The sequence below is a fragment of the Oryzias latipes genome, chromosome 19 (assembly GCF_053564925.1).
Source record: "Oryzias latipes strain Hd-rR chromosome 19, Olatipes_Hd-rR_3.1".
Taxonomy (NCBI): Eukaryota; Metazoa; Chordata; class Actinopteri; order Beloniformes; family Adrianichthyidae; genus Oryzias; species Oryzias latipes.
In genome coordinates, this window is record NC_136255.1 from 14,282,938 (window position 1) to 14,307,901 (window position 24,964).

The 24,964-nt window shown below is 38.3% G+C and overlaps 1 protein-coding gene across 2 annotated transcripts; it reads left to right on the plus strand.

The window, feature by feature from the left end:
• Nucleotides 1-202: 202 nt before the first annotated feature.
• On the plus strand, nt 203-15,578 carry timp2a (TIMP metallopeptidase inhibitor 2a). Of its 2 annotated transcripts, XM_020711865.2 has the most exons (6): nt 203-619; nt 8,524-8,624; nt 8,721-8,829; nt 11,565-11,689; nt 13,826-14,052; nt 14,936-15,578. In XM_020711865.2, the coding sequence occupies exons 1-5, from the start codon at nt 487-489 to the stop codon at nt 14,021-14,023; spliced, it is 666 nt and encodes a 221-aa protein (XP_020567524.1). In that variant the 5' UTR covers nt 203-486; the 3' UTR covers nt 14,024-14,052; nt 14,936-15,578.
• Nucleotides 15,579-24,964: the final 9,386 nt, after the last annotated feature.

Here is a 24,964-nt window from a genome sequence, read left to right on the forward strand (position 1 = left end):
ATTCTAACTTTAATATCTGAATGCTGAATTTAAACTCAATTCTGACTTTATAATCAGATTTGTGAGATTTAAATCAGAATTAAAGTGAGAAATTTTCCCTTTTTCCTTTTGTGCATGGGCCTAATCGTCTTCCGTACAGATAACAGTTAAAAACCCGAAACTTGCATTCGCCTCTCTGGCGCCCTCTGCTGGTGTGACTCTTGTTAACAGGGGGGAGGAGTCGCAGGACAGCTTTATAAACCTCGATCTTCTAATAAACCAGTCCAGACTCTCTGATTTGTGTCTATAGTGTTCGTTCAAATATTCATCGACAGCAGCCTGAGCGCGTGACCCCTCCACCGGAAAGCCCTCGTGAGTAGTTGAGGTGTTTTTGCCTTTAAAAAAAAAACAGCGCTGCCGCTGGATCTATCTACTCTCTCTCTGGACCGCATCTGCGCAGCACCAACAGCAGGCTTGAAAACAGTGCATAAACGCTTCGCTTCAAACATGCCGTTCTCCGTTAACGGCATCCTCGGGACGCTGGCGCTGCTGTTGCTGCTTTGGCGGGCGGAGGAGCTCGCGGAGGCGTGCAGCTGCGCCCCCGTCCACCCGCAGGAAGCCTTCTGCCACGCCGATGTGGGTGAGTAGAGCTCGCGGGACTGTTGTTGATGTGTGGGCCGTGTTTCCGCACAGCTGACCGCAGCTGCAGAGGAAGCGGCTCCACACACTCCTGTTTCGGGCTACACCACCGCCTGAAGGGGGGGTGCTGCTTGGGGTGTTGCTCCACCAGGGCCAAACCCCACTGCTGGACTGTTTACAATAAAGCTGCACAACAATGACAAACAAATGGAGACGCAGAATCACATGATCAAATGATTTGCAGGCAAAAGAAACATGATGATTCTGACAGAGAGACTTATTTTATCTTATTTTTCTTCTTTCTGATACATGTACATGAAGTTGAAGCTGTAAGATCCTTGTACTGGATGAAGCCAATGCTTGCAGAGCAACGTGGCATCAAAGAGGGCAATTAAGATGGAGCTGACTATTTACAGCAGAGTACTAGTGTCACACCACAGGTTTTTTTTTTATGTGAACATTTCCATTCCTGTCCAGTTTCTTCCTGTGCAGGGTGGTGCTGAGAGGAATTACAGGAATGTTTCTGGGGTTTTCCTAACTTTGCTCTGCTGCAGCACAAAGACACACGCCCATTCACACACACCCATACAGCCCCAACAGACAACTGAGGGCCCATTGCTGTGCACACACACACACACACTTGCAGTGGAGGACATCTAGATGTCAGTTCTGGAGGGAAAAAAATCTTTTAAAAAAAGGCAGTACAAATGAAAATATGCACGGTATTCTGTAGAATGTAGCATGAAAAGTCCTAAAACCACACCATCCTCAGCTTTATGGATCTGGAATTTTAAATCGCAAGAAGAAAGCCCTGTTTTTTTTTAGGTGTGACTCAGTCTTTCGCTGAGCTGGCAGCTACTGGAGACTGGATGTCTATATGGAGAGGTGTAAAGGTGTGCTTTGAAAGGGTGTGTGAGTCAGAAAAGTTTTGTCTGCTCTAAAAGTAGGGGAACGAGTGCTAATAGACGTGCAGGCCACTAAACGGCGGTGTCATTGTCAGGTCATGATTGTAGGGTGGATCGGAAGATAAAGCCACATCAGAAAATAACCTCCTGTGGAAACCAACCCTGATGATACACTGCAAAGGTGTTGAGGTTAAACAGGAGATGTGGATGCAACAAAGTGACTCTATAGCATTTTAGTTTTGTTTATAATCTTCTCATTTCAATGCAAAGTGATGCTCCAGGTCACCCAACAATGCAGTTTAGACGTGCAGACACAAACATCCTCTCTCTCTCTTTATTTTTTAAATAAATCTGTTGCCCTCAAAGGGAAGTTCCCAACTGCTCCTCCAGTCATCTCACTGTCAGGTTGGCTGGCGGTTGGAACACCAGAGTCATCCTGGTTTCTGCAGAGACAGAAGTGGACATGAAACAGCACAACTCCAATTATAGATGCTGACCTTTCCTTCAGTCAAGACATTTCATGTTTAACCCCATTGATGCCTAATGATGCAAATGCGCATCAAACCCATTCTGCTCTAATATAGCATTTACATGAAAGCAAAAACAGAAGTGACATGTTTTTCATAGCTATAAATAAATTCAGGCGTCAAGAGGTTAAATATTGGAGAAATAGCAGAAATGTTCCAATTTTCTGCTTCAAAGGAAAAATATTTAGGATATATGATGACTCCCTGCACTGGGCAGTTCACTACACCTTCCTTACAATAGACATTTTCTCTGTGCATATCCTTTCCTACCATTGACTGTTTATATTATTGAGTGAGTGTGATGTCAACCACATGAAGTCAATTCAGTCACCATTTTTCCATGATATGGATGCCACCATGTTGGAACCAGGCAACGTTAGTTAGCAGTGATGGATCCAAATCGGTCTGAGTCGACGTTTCTATGGGAATCACTGTCCCCAACCAGGAGTGAGCTTGTTGGAAGCCCCCCCAGCATTTGAAAGTGGACTCGAGAGAACCTATCAATCAAATGTTAGATGTGAGACCGCATACTTTTTTTAAGGCATCTGATTGGTCAGTTTATAATATAAATAACTTGCAGTACAGAGAAAAAAAATAGCAAGAACATGTAACAAAAATTTGTAGTAAAGCAAGAACGTTTTCTTAACGAATAGAATGACTGAGAATTAGCTGTTTATTTCTTAATAGAAGTCTATGGGATTTTGGCTTCTTGTAGCCAGTGGTTACTTCCTGTTTGGAATACGAGGGGGAAGGAGCCACTTAATCCAGTTCTCATATACAGTCAATGTTTCCTATCCCTGAAAGTACAAGTCATTGTTACAGTCACTAACTTGTAACTCTCTTATCTCGTAACTGATGTTCCAGTGACTTTATGCCCATTTGTTTTCTAACATCTCTTTAATCTTAAAACAAATAGTTGGTGGATTTATTTTCGTCTACTTCATGGACTCTTACTTGCTTTTTTGTCAGATAACAGAACCTTTAGTGATGTTGTGTTCGTCCATCTGCTTCCATTCCCCTTACTGAAACTAAAACCCTACCTTGTTCATTTTATGACAATTTATTTTTCCAAGTTTGTCCATTTTTTCCTGTCCTCTCAGACTCGACTGATTGTCACTGTACTGAGCCTGGTTTATATCTATTCGTCTATTGAGAGGGAGTTTTCTACACTGTTGCTTTTTACTTGCAGTGTAGGGATTGCACCAAAAATTTAAAGGCTATTAGTACTGGGCTGTACTACTCTAAATGCTACAATAGAATTCTACGACTTTAAAACAATAGGCTCCTCCAGGAAACCACTGTGCCGAGACATAGGCCTTAAAGCCGAACAATGTTCAAACTGTCTAAACTGTCAAACTAAACTATCGAAGTCGTTCTGGAGATGAAAGAGAAAAATTGATTGCAACCCCTTAAATATTACATGAGGCTGCTCGAGGGTGTGGCGGTTGGCACTGTCACCTCCCAGCGAAAAGGCTCTTGTTCAAATCATCGTTGGGTTCTTTCTGTGTTGAGTTTGTATGTTCTCCTCATGTGTAAATAAGTTTTTTGAAACACTTCAGCTTCTTCAATCAGTCCAAAAACACGCTTTATGGAAGTGCTAAAAATTCTAAAAGTGACAGAAAACAATGAATTCTTGTTTGTTTTCCCTGTGATGTATCTGCACCATAATGCTACTTTCACTCGAGGAAGCACATTCTTGAATGTGCTAAACGCAGATTCTTGAACGTGTTGTTATCCCATGGTGTTCACAGTGGACAAGCAGGAAGGGGTTTCTTCTTGTTTTGCTACTGTTTACCATTTCACCTACATTTGGAGGAGGCTTAGTGCGAATTGTCCAAAGGGGTACAAATCTTTCTCCATGCAGGCTTTTTTCTTTCACAGTTCTTTTCTGATATTGTGACGGTGTGGCACCGTCAGCTGGTGGTGGGACCCACATCGTTTATTTATTTTATGCAAATATGTCTTGTGTGTCAGCATAAGACTGTTTCCTGTGACCTTACCTGTGGCCTAAAGGAGAGCACCGCCCAGTAGGAGGGGCGTATGGGTTATAAGGAAGTGTCACAGGAAGTGAAAATGGAGTGAGGTGGATGTGTCACAACCTGATGTGCCCTGCGTGGAGCAGTTGAAGTGCTTGCAGTTCTTGAATAAAGGAAAGAACACACTCACCTTGGAGCCTCTGCATTATTTCCTGGAGGGACCCACGACACTATGGTGTCAGAAGTGGGATCGCAGATGGCCAGCCACAAAAAGGTGGAGACACAGAGGTATGGGGATGAGAGGAATCCTACATAAGGCTCAGGTCCTCCGTCGAGGTGTTTATCCTCTGAGGAAGAGGGGGTGGATCCGGATGGCCTAGTCAGGGCATCAGGTCTGGCCAGGGGCCCGGAAAGTGACTTTTTGGCGTCCACTTCGGCGTCCATGATGAGTGGCAGACATCGCGGACAAAAATCAAAAAACCTTTGTCGTTTTCTAGGTTTCCAGGTTTCTGCAGAGCGTGGCAGTAGTTCATTCGAAATTCATCTCTGAGTTGAGGGCAGGACTGTTGACGCTGAAGTAAGCCTCTACTGATCATTCCTTTGCTTACGCTCTCTCCTACTAGCTTACAGCCCCTCATACCCCCAACCTAGCATTGCCGGTGAAAGAAAAAATGACAACCAATATTGGAGTTATCCAACTGTACAGTTTTGATCCAGGGACGAGCTCAAACGAGAAACAAGAAGACTCCCATGGATCTAGTTGTCTACAAGTGGATGCATCAGAATAAAGTGGAGCATGGAGCTTGTGGCCCACCGATTATAGCTTCTACTTTACAGCTGCAAGCTTTTTTTCCAACAACTTTTTTTACATTCACAACAATCTGAATAAAAAAACAACAACTCAGAAATGCAAATTTGAACATAGTTTTCTTTATATATGGCCTCCATCATCAGAAAAATGCCACAAGAACATGTTAAAAACACCTTTTTCATCAGAGTGAGTCTTAAATGTTTAGAGCTTTTGTCATTAGATGGCAAAGGAAAATGTGGCACCTCATAGATTAAAGGAGTGTGAGCTGCAGCTTTGCTGGGGTATTTGGATAAGTCATAAGGCGTATGATTGGAATAAAAAACAAAACATCAGTATAATGTAATATACAGTATATAACAGTATATATGTAATAGAATAATAGTAAATTCAACCCCGTGTTGGTTGTTCATTTGACCATCTTAGCTTCATTTCCTAATCGGACAGCATGCTGCTCCTCTTGTTGTGTCATCAAGGGAAAACCCGAGCTTCCAGGCTCTCACGCAGATGTTTCCAGAGGTCCTGAACCGAAAACCCATGGTGTTGTGTTTGAGGTCAGTTTGTCTCTGTTCAAATGACAGATTTAACAAAAGGCCCACATACGTCTGGAACTCAGCAAACCACATCAGGACAGTGAGGGAAGATTTGCTGGTCACCAGAGTATGCCTTTGCATGTGGTGTGTGTGTGTGTGTTCATGTGGGGTTTGTATGGAAAACATTGCGTAGTGCAACTGATACGTATGTATAAGTCATTAAGCCTCATCCCGGTCTGGAGAGTTTTGGAGCCGTTGAAATGTGGGTCAGTTGGTGGTCTATTGAAGGGGCTCCTGGCTGCTGGTTGTAGCTAATTGGACGACTCTCTGACCGCTTGGAGCCCTGAATCCCCCCAGTGGTCATTTTAGTATCCCACTATGTAGTCTGCCACCTCAGCAAACTTGCTGTTTAGACTGCAGAGGATCATCTTTGGCATTATTGCAGGGTGAACTCCTTTAGCAGCAATCTGTTGCGAATAACAGGGTAATTTCCCCTCAGTGCTGCATCCTGCTGGTGATTCTTTGCTCATTAGTCTGTGGCTCAGAATGAGGTCAGGAAATGAGAGCGGAAAAAACCGGGAGGAATGCAGGAGCGCGCCAGCCAGGTATACTGCTGTGTGTGTGTCTTTGTATGTACTCAGCCGCTGCTGCACATTTGCATAAACATCAGAACACATTGAAACTGTTTTGGTTTCTTTGTGAAACCGCTTTTCCTAAAATGTGAAATTATTAATCACACTCTCCATCTTTGGGAACATAGAAACTTTTAGTTTTTCTGTAAGTCAGCCCATTTATTGTTGAAAATGTAAAAATTTTATTGGCTCTGGTTTTTCTTCTCAATTTTGATTTTGCCACGTGTTTTATTTATTTGCTTATGAACAACATTTTAAAATGTTGTCCTACCACAAGCGAGCTCTTTTGTTTTTCAACTGGACCAGAGCTAGATGCAGTTCACCAAGTTACCACTAGGGTCATGTCACTTAACCATTGATTGTATATGAGAATGGGACTGAGTGACCCCTCCCCTTTCATGTTCCAATCATGAAGTAATTGCTGGATCCAAGAAGCCAAAGTTCCATAGACTTCTCCTAAGAAGTAAACTGTAGTGGAAGTTATTCCAGCTTTAAACTGACCAATCAGATGCCTCCGTGAACGTGTGTACCTCCCACGTTGAGCATTTGAAAACTTTGATTGGCAGATTCTCCAAAGCTCACTTGGCCTTCTTATAAGCTCACTATTGATTTCAATAGAAATGTTCACTCAGACTGGCTCGGATCCAGTACTATTTATTGACAATTTCTGGCTTCAACATGGCAGCGTCCATATTGCAGAAAAAAAGGTTACTTAATTGACTTTATTTGGTAGAAACCAGAAATAAACCATTTTCTATAGGGGATGTCACACTCACTTTGTCCAGTGCTCTTATACACTTAACACCATTTACTTATCTATCCTTCTTCAGAGTCAGCTGTCCCTGTTCAAATGACAGATTTAACAAAGGGCCTACATACTCTGGGTTGCTGGAGCCTATCCAACTACTGTTGAGCAAAGGCTAGTCAGGCTGGTCTGTTGCAGGGCACATTTACTGGTATTTGAAATGACAAAACTTGAATTTTGAGTGTCTTTAACTGGTTCAGGCAGTAAAATGAAGTTGAAGTCAGAAGCTGATATTTCATTAATGATTTTGCTAGTTTAATTAATTTGGTCAAATGTATTTTTTTTCTTAAGTGATTCTTAATGTTTCACATCATAAGGACGAATCATAATGTAAATGATGACTCGCTCAATTCTGATCTTAAATTTTCTGACCTAATGGGTTCAGAAAGTAATTGTGTGTCTTTTGGTGCAATTACTAAGGGTTCTTTCGCTTGAAACCTTTATTACAAACTAATTGTAGTTTTTGATTTATCTTAACAGATTTAGTTCATGCAGAACTCATTTCTTCTTAGGGCTAACAAAAAAGCCATAAACACAACAGAGACACTATCACTGGAAAATAGTTTGTTTCAAAGCTTGAAATACAAAAACTGTGAACAAATAAAAAGAAAGTATTTGCCTTTTTCTTAATGCATGGGTATTTGAAAAAGTAGTGTGGTAATGGAGAATGTTGCACCTCATACATGGAGAAATTACTTTAAAAATAAATTTAAAATAAATTGTGAGTGAGAGCAACTTTTACTTTGAAAATATCTCTGAGATTTCTTAGCAGCTCGAATAAACATGAAACTGTGCATTTTGACACATCTCTTTTGCATTAGACCAGTTTGTCTCATGCTGTTGATGGGTTTTTTGCTCTATTTTAATGTTCATGTTGGATTTGAAAGCTTTGTCATGTGATTTGGACCAGATTGTTTTTTTTTTAGCATATCATTATGTAACTTTTAACGGTTTTATTTTAAACAGTGCGGCAGCAAATTTTGTTTTGAGGGTTCCAATGTATGGGCTTGTTAAATCTACCTGTGGTCAAATATCGCTGTTTTTAGAAATACCATCGTTTTTAAAAAATATATAATTGAAAAATAAACAAAATGAAAATAAAAATAAGACATTTACGTTTTATTCAGTTTAACCCCTTAAGCTTAATGTCAAAATCTAATTTACATGAGAAAAAAAAAGAATTTTGCTTTTTTATTGTTATTGTTTTCTTGGTATGATCAGCATTTCATCTGTAAGTTTTGTTTCCTGCAAATATGAGCTATAATGACAAATTTGAAAGAAACAAATGTAACTTAATTTTAATGTCAAATCAATAGGCTAAAAGTGCAGATTAAAGTATCAGTGACTAATTATGTTTGTCCTTTCTTATTATTTTCTTGTTGTGTTTTTGTCGTTAAGAATATACTACTAAAAAATAAAAGCCTTTGAGAAATCCAGGCCAAGATTTGATTTTTTTATTGCATATTTCAAACATTTTTTATACCTGCTTTTCAGTTTTCATTAACTTGACCGTATTATATTTGTTTCAAACTATTCAAAATGGATTTTGTGTTAATGTAGAAAGCTACTCATTAAGGAAGTCCAAACATTTTGCAGAATCAGCCTTTTTTTTAGCAGTTTTTATTGACTAATAAAAATTTGATTAAAAATATATTAATCTTATTTTTTTAAATGAAAGACTTCTTTACCTGACAGCATGCTTCTTCTTTTTCCTACCAGTGATTCGTGCCAAGGTGGTGGGAGAAAGAGAGGTGGTCTCTGGGAATGACATCTATGGAAACCCCATCAAGAGGATCCAGTATGACATCAAACAAATCAAGGTAAAAAAAAAAAAGACAAAAAAAAACTTTTTGTGTTCTATTTTATTTTTATTTAATAAAACGGTTTATTCCAACATTCTAAATTGGGTCTTTTAGATGTTCAAGGGGCCCAACCAGGACATCGAGGCCGTCTTCACTGCTCCGGTTTCTGCCGTCTGTGGTGTTACCCTGGATGCCACCGGCAAGAAAGAATATCTGATCTCAGGTTTGTTGGATTTTGGTTTTTATTTTCAACTATTTAAAATTCCAATAAAATAGGCTATAAAAATGAAAGTAATAACGAAGAAAAGAATGTTCTGTTCCTACTCTGTCCTGATTAGGGTCACAGGAATTGAACCTATCCCAACTCAGCCAAAGCAGAGTAAACGGTCTCTTAAATCACTTAAATGCAGGTGGAAACCAAATTATTTATGTATTAATTTCGAAACATATTGCAGAAAAGAAAGAATTTAAAGATGACAATTAAAGAAAAACGCTCTTATGTTTTTGGGAGGATGAGGAATGCTCAACACATGAACTTGATGTGAAAGAATACAAATGCAGACAGACAGAAGGACGGGCGAGCCACAGGAATTTCCAAACAGATGGTTGTGATACAGAAAAGCAGGTGTAAGCGCAGACCAACTTGAGAGCGGATGCAGAACAGAAGGGTGATGTGTTTATGCTATTATGGGTAATGATACCGTTCTGACTAAACCCCTCGGAGACGAGGAGGGACATTGTCTGGCTTTTAGCCTCTGTTCACATCCACAAGACTCCTAAACTCAAAGAGAAATGTTTTTTTCTGTAGACACAGAAAATTAAAAGCTGAAAACAGAACAACCTGTTCTACCTGTAGGTAAGCTGACGTTTATTTAGTCCAAAATGTGGTTCTAAAAAAAATGAATTTACAATGTCTCATCAAAGCATTGAAATGACTTCAAGGGTTTCTTGTCTGCGGTTTTTGCATGGATACAAAATCAATACTTTACATGTCAAGTAAAAGCTAACAGGATGCTTGAATGGAGCTGCTGGTCAAAAGGTTTTCCTTTTTCAATTATTTAGTAAAAAAAAAACAGAAATATTTGTTTGTTCTGCATTATTGTAATGCATGAAATTCAAAGAAAAGCTGGATGTTTGAAATAGATGTCATCTCCTGCCCTGCGGGTAGATGTCCGTCACTGTTGCACACTTCAGCCGGCCTTAGCACCGGTAATGTTTGCCCCAGAACTGCTCCTGTTCTTCACACTTCTCTCCAGGCAAACTGATGTCGAATTACTTACTGTTGGCTTTTTTAAAGTTGGGAAAAGATGAAGATTTTTCTGTTGTCCGCTCATGTTAAATGTCGCTGTAAAAGAGAAAGGTGACTTATCTTATTTCATCTTTGATCTTTGTAATCTTTGACTCAAGATCGCTTTTGAATAATCTGCAATCAAATAACTCTAAATAGTCAAATCAAAGTATATTTGAAGCCACAAGTTAAAAAAGTACCTGCAACTTATTAACAAACCAAAACTTTATTTGCTTTGTTTTGTTTTTCTAAAAGTAATGTCAAGTAAAAGTTTGAACACAAGATGATTTTAAAGTCCCACTCCAATTATCTTTTAAACTATTATACAAAGCACCCCCAGTGGCCTTTTAATGATGAATTTGTTGTTTTTTGCCAAATAAAAAACACCCAGATGTTTTCTAGGACGTCGTTTTTTTGCAGAGTGGCAGGAGTTCATTCGAATTTAACATTATGGTGCAACAAAAATGGTGAGCAATGTTGCAGCTATCCAGATGTACAGTTTTGATCCAGATCCCAGCTCAAACGAGGAAAACGAAGACGTATATGGATCTATTTGTCTGCAAGTGGATGCGTTAGAACGGAGCAAAGCAGAGTGATTGTGCCCCGCTCAGCATTGAGCCAAGCTCTTTATAAAACATCATTTTTTGTTTCGTCTGCTCCTGATTCATAACAATTTGAATAAAGAAATACTCAGAAATGCAACAATAATCTTAATTTACTTCATATATGTCCTCCGTCATCAGAAAATGCAAAAGAACATGTTAAAAAGATGGTTTTCATTGGAGTGCCTCTAAGAGTCAGATTAATCCTGTCAACATATTAAATAATTCAAAGGATTCTCCAAAAATTAACCTGGGCTAAACTAATTAAAAAGAAACATTTCATTTGTTTTGCTATTTATCCAAACTGAACCTATAACCAGAATACTTGGTAGCATTACAAGGATGAATCATATGCCAGAATTTGTTTCCACTTTGATCTTTACTCAGGTCCTTCTTAGAACCTTTAATTATGGTAGGTTCTTCAGACTTTTGAAATCCTTTTACATGATTTCACAGAGAAATGCATATTTATTATTTTTCTTATGAATTAATTTATCAACATGAAACAAAATTAAAGTAAAGTTTCAGACCAAAGAAAACCTAATCCTTTTGGAAACTGGGTTCTTAGATTATTTTCCTTGACACATTTTTTTCCATTTCTACAAGCAGCTTTGTTCTATCAAACGCTTAAACACGGAACTACAACTAAACACAAATGAAGTGTGCACAAAATAAGCGACTCAGCATCAGAACGAGACGGCGCAGCGAGCGGAGGAGACACAAAAGATCGTGATGTCATTCAGGCTCTGGTTTCTCCATAACTCGGAGTGATGCACCCGCAAACACTCGCCCCTAATTACAGAGAGTTGTAGGGGATGGAACCGCTGAAGCCAGTGCTTTCCAGCGCACACACTCCAGATCTGGGACCCAGTTCATTTTCTGCTGAGCACTGCATCTTCTGAAATGATTCATCTTCTCTTAAATGGATGAAGAGTTTGCTGTGGGGGGGATTTGCAGTCAAATGTGATGGAGGTGGCACTGCTTTATCTTGTTTTTTTGTTGTTTTGTCTAAATCTTTGATCACATCTGTTATTTTGAAGTTGTGCATCATTTCATGTTCTTTTCCAGGCAAGGCGGAGGCAGACGGGAGCATGCATGTGACCCTCTGTGATTACATCATGCTGTGGGACTCCTTGAGCGCCACTCAAAAGAAGAGCCTCAGCCAGCGTTACCAGATGGGCTGCGACTGCAAGGTAAGGCAGCAGAAGGCCATCTGGGTATGTTTGGTTTATCTGCCTGGGTGGAAAGAAAACGGCAGCAGATATTTGGAGGTTGAATCCAGACATAACAGACAGAAGGAGCCAATGTTTTATCCACTACCTTCTGGAATTTGGTTCAGATTGTCAACGTTTTCTTTGTTTTTACATCAGTAATGAGCACTAAAAATCTATAGGGTCTCACTATTAGGATAAAAAAAGTCTGTCTGAAAATATATGCCGTGTCTCAAACTACTAGCATATTTTTCGGACTCTAAGTCGCTTCAGAGTATAAGACGCACTATGCAAAATAACGTGACTTATACTCTGAAATAACAGTAGTTATTGATTGTGTTGTTTCTAAAAGTAAACCAAAATAAGCATTTCACTTAAGAATCAAGCAAAAATATAAAATTAATTGAACATAAAACCTCAGATATATTGAGGCCAATTCCACGTTTTTTAGCTATCATCTCAAACCTCTCCTTGAAGTCTTCAGTTTAGTCTGGTGGGATTGAATTGAATTTGTTTGGGTGCAAAGAGCTTTTATTTGGAAACTTTTCAGAGAAGATCTCAGAATTTGTGAAAGGAGCTCAAGGTTGATGTTGCTGCTGAGAAAGTACAGAAAGTGGTCTGAGACTCAGAAAAACAATAGTCCAAAAATCCACAGAACCACAGAAAGAGATTTTTAATGTTCTTTTTGTTTATTGGATAATTTTAGTGTGTTTTTGTCACATTTATTCTTTACAACTTTAGGTTTTGTTTTTTTTATTTATTTTTAAATGTACCTTCAGTGTTAATCCAGAAAAATTCATATTCACCTGTCTAAACACTGAAGCGCACGCTGGATGATAATGGCGACCTTCATCAGTTAGAAAATTCTAGATTTTAATTTTGTAAGTTTGTAAAGCTGTTGAACTTTGCTTGTTACAAGAGCACAACAGCCTTTTATCCAGGAGGGCATAAGAAAAAAAAAACTGCAGATCTTATTTGTATCTGTAAAGGTCAGAGTTCATGTTTAAAAGAAACCAGACTTTTCTAAAGTGGATCTACAGAGTTCAAAACAAGCAGGACAATTTCCCATTTCACATTTGACAAAAACATCTTGGTTCCATCTAAAACTTATATAGATAGACCTAAAAGACAAAACGTTTAACCTTAAGAAGAGGCGTCGGCCACATGTGGCTTGTTACCCCCCCCTTTTATGGCTCTCTTGTTAAAATGAAATGTTTTCAATTTGAAAAAGTAAATGCAAGTAAAAAGTAAGGAAGTAGTAAAGTTTAATAAAAGTAAATTAAACAGATTTTAAGCACAAGCAGAATTAAGACGCACTGGCAGTTTTTAGGGCAGATTTCTTTTTTAAACAAATTCAAGGTGCCTTATGGTTAGAAAAATACGGTAGGGGTGACTAAATTACCTCTGTTTGTTAAATTTAGACACTTCTGGCTTAGATGGATCTCAAATGGTAAAATACATTTTTTTTAAACGACTGCTGACATCACATTACCTACGACTACATTTTCTGAATTTAAATAATCCTATGTGACACTATGTCTTTTAATTTGGAAGGAAGTCTTGTGAAACTGACTAGTTATCAACTATTTATATTTTTGAAAAAGGGCTCTTTAGGATTATGTTTTATGTATGTCGAAGCATTAGTTCAATTAAATTTTTCATAATAGAAACACTAACATAAATATGAATCAGTGTACTACTTTTCTGAACGGTGACATAAGTGTTGTAGTCAGTGGGAAATCGACCCTAATGATTCTTTAAGAGTTAAAAGTTTCAGACCTCTGCTCTAGAATGGATGTTTCCTGCAGAATTTCATAAAAAAAGATTATTGAAGCAGTTAGGCATGGTGGCGGTAGTGTGATAGTCTGGAATGGTTGGTAGGTTCACTGGTTATTAGCAAAGAAACTGAATTTGGTTGAATATCCTTGATGAAACATCTTAAAAGACTGCTTGAAAACCAAAATGAGGTTCCGTTTAACAAGCTAACCAAGCGAGAATGCAAAAGACTCGCTTTATTGTCTACTGCAGTGCATTTGATGGGGCCCATGTTTTAGTTTGGTCACATGAACTCCATGTCAAATTGTGCAGACCGTACAGGTGCATTGTGTGTTTCTACAGATCGTCCGCTGTCCTTCCCTGCCCTGTACGATTTCCGCTCCTGAGGAGTGTCTGTGGACAGACCTGATGATTGAGAAGCAGGTGCACGGACGCCAGGCTAACCACTACGCCTGTGTCAAGAGGGCAGACGGCTCCTGCTCCTGGTACCGCGGTGTCGCACCACCAAAGAAAGAGTTTTTGGACGCTGAGGACCCTTAAACCCATACAGCCAAATTCACAGCTTGACGGTAAAATGTAAACAATAATTGAAATGTTAAAATAGAACATCAGGAAAAATATTTTTTGATATTGGAAAATACAAATTAAATCACGTAGTGGTCTGAAAACAACTTGAATCAGTTTGTACGTCAAAATAAATGACTCACAGGCTGTTTTCAGATCAAACTTCTCTGCAAAAAAATATAAAAATGCATCATGAGACATAGACTGGTCGAGTGATGATGTAGTTCCTTCTGAGGCTGGCGTCAGAAGAATATACATTTCCGACGAGACAGAGCACTTCCTGCCCAATAAAACTCCTTAACAGCTCCGCTCCACTCCAACCTGCCATCATTTGTTATCCATCATCTCTTATTACCTCATTCTGCTCTCTTCCAAAGTCAATTTCCAAGTTGCCTTCTTTCTTTTTCTTTTATTTTATGCTTATCACCCACAACAGACACTGACGACAGACTGACGACAGACACCCACAGCCTGTTTTCATAAAAATAACAGGAAAACAATGAATCATCTTGCTTGACTAATGATCATTTCTGGTTTCATTAGATCAGAGTCTTCCTTGTAGCAATCCAATCTGAAGCCTTTGGCCGTCACAGGCCTCACTGGACCAGTCTATGCATCATGAAGACGCGCGGTCCACAATAAAATCTGCTCATGAGGCAAAGCGACTCTTGAGAAATCTCTTCCTCCTCCCTTATCCTCCAGATCATCTTAGTGTTATGTAGCTGTACAGTTCCTATTCATATACTTTTGTTGTTCATTGATGATTAATACTTACTGCATTAGAGCTAGATTTGCACTTTTTTGAAGATGAACTTTAGAACCCCTTTTGTGGCAGTTCTCGTTCACACAGACTGATGGATCAACGTCACTTTCTTTCTGTGCTCTTAGGATCCACTCTTGATGTGTTCATTGGAACAAATGAAAGAATCCGTGCAAAGAAAAGGGGAAGTGAGAGTTTAAAGGGATCTTTATTTGTGCAAGGAGCGTAAAGTTTTAGTGTCTTTATGTTGATTGTAAATGCAAACAGCAGTTTTTTTTTAATGCTTCTAGCCGATGGTTTTGTTCCACGATTAAAACTTTAATCGCTTAATGTTGGCTTTGCCTCCAAGCTATTAAAAGAAAGCTTTACTCCTGTCCTAGTTAGCAAGTTACTCAAGTTTACAGTGCTGTTTTATACACCCGAAGCTACACTAACGGAAACATATATATGATGGAGTATTAGAGGCATAATTTAAAAAGCAAAACCCTTCCAGTTTAACATTTTTTTCAGTGTTATTATTGTAATACGGTAAACGATTTTTGCGTGTGTTTGCGGTCTTTGTCGATAATCTTTCGAGCTGTTGTTTTGAGAAGGCCCCTCTTGCGCTGGAATAACGTGAGAGCGAGAATGACGAGTCCTTTTTGTGAAGAGAGAAACAGGATATCGTTACCTGGTGTGGACAGAGGACTGTGCATGTGTTTGATGCTTTGTGTAAGTCCTGGTGAAGGACTAAATATTCAGTATTATCAAATAAAAGAACCAAATTTGAAACAGTCTTCTTTGCTTCTTTGTGTTCTTCTCAGTTTTTGGTGTGTTGTCGATAATCTCACCAGAGAAAAATAATTATTCTACATTATTAGACCCACAATAGGGGTTTATGTGTTAAAATATCCTATACTATAAAGGAGGTCTTTTAAAAAAGTCATACACCAAGAGGATGGTTAAAGAGTAAAAGCAATCAAAAATGCTTCAAAATAAACGTTTCTTAATGACAATGTTTTACTATCTGACGTGCTTATACTGCATTTTTCCATTAGAACTCAATGTTTTCAGATGTTAACCCAATATAACCATTTGTATCATATTTATTACATTAATTTCTGAGGCCTCATTATCTCATTAGCATGATCCAAACCTTCCTTAAAATCCTATTGTATATAACTTAGTCCATGTTTTCTGAAAAGGGTTTTTTTTTTACCCCAGAACACTCAGGACAGTATTTTGCATTTTAAACTAACCGTTGTGAGCAAAAGAATGACCAAATCACCCAACATATTATAATTGACGCCTCCTATACCTCATTTAAACATAAAATTGTAAAAATACTGTTTGCTGTTTTAAAATAACACTTTTATTATTCATTTTCTAAAATCTAAAGGAATTTAAATATATTAAATATAAGTGTATAAAAGGAAATTATAATTTAACAGGAAATGTGTTTGTTAAACTATAGATAGAAAAATGCTGTTTTATTTTTAAAGAGTGCACTTAGATTTTTGCCTTAGGTCCACTTTTTTTTTAAATTGCCGCCTGGTACAGGTAATACTGTACTTTTTTTCTCTTGATTTGCCTAAATCATTCATTTGGTTGTTAAAGTATGATGTTTTTGAAAATAACTGCATATTCAGAAGCATATTTCTTTTACAAAGTGCTGTAATGTCGACTAAAAATGTTGAATAAAATGACATGTTTCTTTACTTTGCCACATTGGGAAATGTTTTCTGAGCCTTTCAGGAAATCTGCATTCAGCATCAAATGTTTCATTTTCTTCTGGGACATTAAAGTTCTTAGTCAGGATTTTCAGTATTACTCTCCTGTCTTTGTTAAGTAAATCATCTGTCCTTTTTAAACTTTTTAAAAGACGACTATATAGACTTTGATTTTATTGCTAAAGTTAAATTGCATGAGAAATGTGCAATTTAGAAAGCATGGTTATGGCAGTATCATTGAAAAGATAAAAAAAGAATGAATGGTTGTTGAAAAGTAGCAGTAAAACAACCAGCTTTTCAGGTTTATTTAAAGCAATCATCCTTTCAGAGTTTTTTAACCTAAAGGGGTTAACTGGCAGAGAATGAATGAATGAGGATCTGTGCATTTCTGTTTATTGTGGATTCAAACCTAATTTGTGTAAGATGGAGAAGCATTTGGAAAAATCCTGTCCAATCGTAAAAAAGTTTGACTATTGCACGTAAAATGCCGTTTCTACAGTCTAATGGTGTTGGTATGTATTAGTCACACATGGCCTTCGTTTGGCTGCTGCTCACCTCTCCGCTGAGGGAAATAATATTTCAGAGCAGAACAGTAAACTGCTCTGGAAGTGGGGTAAGTAGATGTGGTCATCGACTCAGTTCGGAAAATATTTGAGAAAGTCCAAACTGAACTCAGTTTGGACTTTCTCCCCCTTTTTTTATCCCTTCTTTGTTATTTTAGACATTATACTCAGAGTGATTTTCATTCATGGGGATGTTTCACCTTTCACCTTTTGGGGGTTAAAAAAGAGCGATATGTTCACTTTTTTATTTTATTTTTATAAAATTTTTATTCAAATGTCAGTCAGTGTATTACAGCTCACACATGCTTTGAATAAATCAGGTGGAACAATAAAGCTGTTTTCTCCTGTGAATAAAAAAAACGTTTTTTTTTCTTCTTTTTTTTAAGAAGGTACTTTAAGTTAAAGGTGTAAGGTCTATTTTGTCTTTTTCTCCACACATAGACAAGAGGGCTGGAAATGAATCATAATAGTGCTGGAACGCACTAAACTGAAATAAATTCTGAAAATAAAAATGTGTTTTTTTTGACACATCGGCTCAAACACAAAATAGATTAATGAAATCAATGTTTTAAAAATTTGTTAAAATAGCAGCAAATCAAAAAATATTTACTGCTATTTAGGATTTTGTTATTAAAACTTTTTTATTCTGTTGTTATAGCTTAATAGAGAAATTTTCTTGCATAAAAAGCTACAGTATGGGTACTAAGTAATAATAAATGCATACCTGAGCAGTTTCACCTGTAGACACAGTGACACCTAGAGGCTGATAAAGGTATAGGAGAACTGAACTGAAAACAATGTAGTCCATATTGTGGTATTTAGGACAGATTTATACATAATAAAACACTTTTCAAGCTGGGTGGAGTTTTTCAGTGTCTTAACCCTTGTGCTATCTTAGATGACCCCACCCTTACTTTGACGTGTTCTCCCTACCATGACAAAGGTGGATAAAGGTGGAAAGATTTCATGTAATCCATGGACACCAGTGAAGATCACAAATCATTGAAGAAAAAAGGTTCAGAGCACTGTCTTGTCAAGTAGGTCTAGATGACCCAACTCACAATGTTAAAGTGCCAAGGATAGCACAAGGGTTACGTGCAAAAAGACAAAAGATAATAAGGGCAAAATACACATACACATGTCACAAAAACCACTAGTGCGGCAAACACCTTAACTTCTGAGTCTAATAACCACTGCAAATTCAATCACTTTCATCTGGTAACTACATATATTCTATTGCATCCAATAGTAAATTATGCAGCCCAAGGGAACAAACAAGCCATTACTTTCACAGCTACAAAATAATACGGTCCAAATGTCTTCAAGTGAACTTCTGTGGGTTGCCAGGGAACGGAATTACATCTAAAAATAGACGTCTCCTTCTGTATCGTAATAATGGTCATCCTGAGAGTGTGGACACAATTTCAGTCAAGGTTCAGTCCGTCTCTGTCTTACAGCCCTCATTTATCCTGTCTGTCATGATGAAACTGACAGTTTTCTCATTTGATGCTTTCAGCTCAGGTCACTCTGTGCTGCCTTGAAACTTTTTTTATTTTTTATAAAAGCACTTAGTCTGACTGAAGCATAGAATATACTTCCTGTTGTATAGAGTCTATGCAGAGCGTGCAAATCAAACAATGTCAATGCTTCCTGCTGCAAGTGACTGTGTGCAAACCTACATGATACATTTAAAGTAAAGAAGAGAGTCATTGTCTCTGCAAATGACAGCATTTGCATTAAAATTATATTTTGTATTTTAAAATTATGCATTGAAAAGGCACCCAACGCTGTATCTGTTTTGATTGAGTGGTGAATGAATCATCAGTTAAACTGCAGTCAGTCGTTTTTATTTATTTCAGGGAAAAATACAAAAAAAACATAGATCATTACATTGAAACAATCTAATGCCTGTATCACAGTGTTTATAACTGTGGCTAATTCGCAACAGACGTCCCTAAAGGAGGTTTTACTCAAATTGTGAAAGAACAGCAAAAATGGAATACCAGCAAATAAATAAATTACTATACAATGGATTCAACTGTACTTATTTACATGCTTTACATGAACACGTAGGATATTTTATGTTAATATGTTTTTGAAATGTAGACAGTTTTGTTAAAGACTTTATATTAATAGGAAGACTGGTCCACAGATCAGCCCCTTCCACTGGAAAAGTATCCTGAGCAAAAGATGTTCGCTGTCATGTTATCAAACAAAAGAAAAGGGATGCAACTGTTGACTTGTTAGAACATTTATTTTAACACAGCTGAAAAGTCTTCTAACATACTTTTCTGTGTCTCGTGACATGCGCTGCTGTGTGAGGTCATCCTAAAAGCTACCTTGTAGTTCCTTAACAGAATTCTCTCAAAGCAATGCTAGAACACAACATTGATGAAACACAGCAACTCTTTGAAGTGTGAATTCAGACTCATCAGAACAATTTTTGCTTCTCACTGCTCTCCCAACAATGTATATGTCATAAACACTTGTCAGCGTGCTTTCTTAGCTACCTTTTTGTCAGTAACCTCCGTGCAGCACGCCTCCACCAGACCAAAAAAGTAAGTAAAAAGTGTTGAGCCTGACATTGATACAGGTGTTCAAAACTTGTGAGTGAAATATAAAGTTTGAATGAATGAATCAAAACTTACATATTTTCTGCCTCTAGTTGCTTTGCCCCCCCCCCCCCTTGTAATTCCTGACCAATGAGTAAAGAGATCTATAGTCACGTGGTTTCATTTACAAGCTTTGGTCCAGAACAGAAAAAGTCCCTTGACACCAGTCTGAATACAGACCAAATGCAAGGTTCAGGACTCGATTCGGATTCAGAACAGTTTTCCCAGTCTGAAAACACCAATTAAATCCAGGAATACAGTACCAAATGAGCTTTCTTCTAATTCAACGTTCTCTGTCTTTTTTTTTGTCCAGTCCAGCAAATGAACACACCGATTGTGGCTAATGCCTCTTGTGATGGACGTGTTTCACCTATACATGTTTCACTTATACAAAAGTAATCAATATTAGAGCCGAGTAACAGAATTCTGATATCATCACACTTTTGGAACAGATTTATAACATTTAAATGACCACCCAGCACCACCCCTGGGCTTGACAGTAGGGTCCCAAACAATTTTGTATGATTTACTCTCTGAAAAATTAATATTGTCTTTGTTTTGATGTTGCATGTGATTGCAAGGTTTTTATATTGTCAGTGTTGTTCCCATGTGTCCAGTTATACTTTATTTTACGGTTTGTGTTAAAGTAAGTCTTGTTGTTAGGGCGCAGGATAATTTTAAGTCTTTCTCCAGTTTTGCCTCCTCCATTATTTTGGTGGTATAATCAGCGATGGTAAGAGAGTGGATCGGGTCAAGTCACTTCCAGAGTCTGCTTGCCCATCGTCGGGTGCAATTCCCCATGAAACTTGTCCCAGGGTTGCATGAAGTCACTGGGTCCTCCATTGGGAACGACCAAACACACCCTGTCCTCTCAGAGTGGCTGCTCCTGGACAAACCTTCAGGTAGTGGCCTAGCTCAGTTACAGAACTCAGTTCAGCCATCCTGCCATGGCAGTTGCGCCGGGATCGATGCCAACAGATCAAATCCACTTCAACGGGATACACTCAGTGGTAGTCCAGGGTTAAGATGGACGTCTCCAGCCAGCAGGTCGAGGAAGGACAGATACAATATGGCATGCTCCCCGCCTTTTGTCTGACAACCTGACTCTGGATTGAAGTGTAATTGCTTTTTTTCATGAGCATTTCCTAGCTTCAGGATTGAGTAGTAGTTGGTAAAATGTCCGAACTCAAAGTTTTTCTGCTAGTATCAAATCAACTGAACTGCAGTGTTATTACAATTTCCTAGAATGTCCAAGAAAAGATTTCAGTTGCTTAGGACTTTAAAACAAAATTAAGTTATCAGTTCGGGAGCCGTGGTGCAGAGGAACAGCAGTCAACCTTTAGCTGAAAGATCACAGGTTTGGTTCCCACTCTGTGCACCTATATGTCGAAGCGTCCTTGGGCAGTATTTTGGCATCACTGTGTGTGTGAGTGAATGGGTAAATGGGACTGTGACTGTAAAGCACTTTGGACCTTCTAAGAAGGCAGAAAAGGCGCCATATAAGTAGTGCATTTACTGATCATTTTTTGTAAATAAACTTTTTTCGATTCTGCAAGTGGAGTTGTCAACAAAAGCTTCTCAAATCTCCAATTTATGTTTCCTTATTGATGAGTAGAAACTGCTGAAGTGATCACTTTTTAAAATAATACATCAGAAAAGTCTGATGGGTTGATCACTAAGAGATTGTCAGTTCTACAAATCAAATGCAAGAAACCACAGGAAGCCAGTAGAGACAGGTTAGTGACGTGTTCTCTTTTTTATGACTAAGATGTGGAGCAGCTTTCTCACTGATCTTCCTAATGTGTAAGTAAAGTTTAGCCATTTTTTTTAATGTGAAAGACAAATGTCTACCTCATCTGGAAATAAACGATTAAAATCTGTTTGAGATACATTGTAGGCTGAGAGGAAAAGAAGGTAAAGAACAGAGCCCTAAGGAACATCTGTGGAAATTTAAAAGGGATGCCACAATTTAAAACTGTTTAAAACTGAAACATATGTTGCATCACAGGCAGGACGGTGGTGCAGCGGTTAGCGCTTTTTGCCTCACAAGAAGGCTCTGGTTTTAAACCCAGCCGGGATCTTTCCTTGTGGAGTGTGCATGTTCTCCTCATGCATGTGTGGATTTATCTGCGGATACCCCAGCTTCCTCCCACAGTCTGAAACATGCCCTATAGGATGATTGATTACTCGAAGTTGTCCCTGGGTGTGACTGTGGGTGTGTGATTGTATGGCCCTTCGACAGGGGGGTGACCTGTCCAGTGTGTACCCCTCCTTCACCCAACAGTAGCCAAACCAGGCTATGGCAGGCCTGTGACCCCGAAAGGGATAAATCGGGTTTAGAAAATGGATGGATGGATGTTAAACCATTGAACCAGATTGTGCGGAAAGTGAATCCCTGCTGCACACATTTACATTTAAAGTGTCAAACATATGAGTTCAGCCAAATGTATTATATTTATTGCTGTTTTACTACACCTGGCTTAGTATAAGCTAGGGATGCAACAATCCACTTTCCCCATGTAACATCCTTTGCATAAGCCAACTAATTGCTTTTTCCTCATTGTGGTTTGTTTTTTACGAATACATAAAATAATGTTTCTGAATTATTACTTTTTTGTGACCCAATTATTGAAATTTGAACAGAAATTTGAAGTGAATTGTTGCATCATAGGTATATACTTTGACATATAGCCACACAGATTCATAGACATTCCTTGGAAAAATTTAAAGACTCCAAGACAAACCATATAGTAGTACATAAAATTAAGGCAAACTGCAAACTCCAAAAAGACAATGGCTGTTTTTAAAGGCCCACTGCAATCATTTTTTGATCTATTTCAAAGCGTTCCCAATGTTCTTTCAACTATGAATACGCTGTTTTTAGCCGGGCGGGACGTTTGACAAGGAGTAAGCTTGCTCTCATTTCCCATCATCCCTTTTTATACACCTCTCCTTTTAGCTCACAGCCCCCCACAATCTGAACCTAACTTTACTGGTGCAACAAAAAAGAGAAGCCCCTGGCCAGGGGGTAGTTGACACGAACGACAAGGGGTAGTGGAGCTATCCAGATGTACAGTTTTGAACCAGATCCCAGCTCAGATTAGGAAAACAATGAAGATATACCAGTACATGGATCTATTTGTCTGCTGGTGGATGCATCAGAATGGGGCAAAGCAAGGAGCCAACTGTACACCTGCACCTACAGCATTCCTAGTCTTTTTCAAATTGCATTTTTTTCTCCGCTCCTGATTCATATAATTTCAATGAAGAAATACTTAGAGATGCAATCTTAAGCTTAATTTTCCTTTTATATGTCCTCTGTCATGAGAAAAATGTTACAAGGACATGTTAAAAAACACCAAAAACACGTTTTCCTTTGTAGATCTCTAAGCTAAATTTATTAATATAAAATAACTTTTATATTATACAGCTTTTCCATTTTTGAAATAGACTAGAAGTTACTTCCTTTGTTTTTCCTTTATTTGTGAGCTCATATCACTTTTCTATGTTTGCATCCATATCCTTTGTTTCCATCTCTAACTATAATTGTAGAGAAATTCCCACCTTTTCTGAACGATTGAGGCATAGAAAAGACCACAAACATTGACCAAAGTACACATGAAGTAGTCGTGATTGACAAGCTGCTGCTGGAGCAGCTCAGGGTTAGTCCTCTCTGAATACTAAAGTATATGCATGCTCTTTGGTGCATGATTGTGTGTATGATAATTCAGGCTCTTCATGAATTTGTGTGGGAACGTAAAGTGCTCAGAGTGGTTAAAAAAAAAAAAATCAGAAAAGCTCCATGAATGCTTTCTATTTATCACTCCCTGAAAAAGTATTGTTTGTTTAGTATTTAGTCCTTTAAAAACGTGGATTAAACGATCAAGCAGCAGCAAACAGATGAAAAAAAACATATTTTTGAGTTTATAGCATTTACCATCTGTGTGGAGCATAAACTGATTTCAAGCCACATGAACGCTGATGCTACGGAAACAGATTGATTGCTGCATCGTGAATAAAAACGTGAATAAAAACATCAAATCAAAGTTGAAGAACCTAGATGCCCTATATCTACTCGGTGCAATCTTTCCGAGGTTGAGGAAATAGAGCGCACAAAGGCCTGATAAACTGTGGCTAAAAGTTCAAAAGAGGATCAGGTCAAATTCAACAAAAAGAGGTCAGGTCTGATGTGCAAAAGGTGTAGAGAGACCCGTGAAACAGATTCAGAGAATAGAAAGGAAATGGAGTGGTACTCTTGAGAAGAGAAAGTCTAGAGAGATGTGGATGAAAGTGTAATAACAATAGAGCCTCTCCTCACTCTGAGCTCCGCTGCAGACAGCGGCAGTGCTCCTGCATGGCAGATGTAGCTTATATTTAGCCTCAGAGCCTCTCAGACAAATGTGACGACTGCTACGGCAACTGCTGACAGCTTCCACATTGCTGTCTGAAGTTCCTGTCCCCTGTGCATGACTGAAAAACTCCTCTGTGGACTAGCTCCACCCCCGACAGCCTTTCACAATATGTAGCCTAAATAGTCACATTATTATTCAGTTTCTGTGGTGATCAGATTATTTAAGTGTTAACAACAAGATGAAAATAATGAAAGGGATCTAGGTTTTTGGTTAATAGTTTTGTATGGTTAGTTGATGGTCATTGGGCTGCATGGTGGAGCAGTGTTTAGCGCTCTCATATCACAGTCTTCGTTCAAATCCCCCTGGAGCCTTTCTGTGTGAGGTTTGTGTATTCTCCTCATGCATGTGTGGATTTTCTTCGGGTATTTTGGCTTCGTCCTTCAGTCCAAAAACATGCTTCAGAGGTTGTTCGGTGACTCTAAATTGCCCCTTAGGTGTGCAACAGGCTGGCAGCCTGAGAGTGTTCCCCACTTTTGCCCAAAAGTAGTCAGGACAGGCTCATGACCACAAGAGGGTTAAGAAAATGGATGGATTTCAATCATAGTTGTATTTGTGTGTGTGTGGGAGTGTTAGGATTATGACATCTAATTTGATATCATCACAATCACTACATCAATAAAGTGTTTAAATGTGTTTTGGACAATAAAAAATTGTTAAAGATTTGAACATAATACTCTTTATACCCCAGACTTGTCACTGACTAAGTAATTATTAATAAAAACAGGTAGTTTGTTTATTTTTAATGATGTCTTTTCAATAAAAGTTTAGTTGAATCTCTTTTGGACATTTCTATGTTTATTTTCTCCATTCTGTCCAAACCAAACTGTTTTTGATGCATATGTGGAGGTGTGAAACACTATG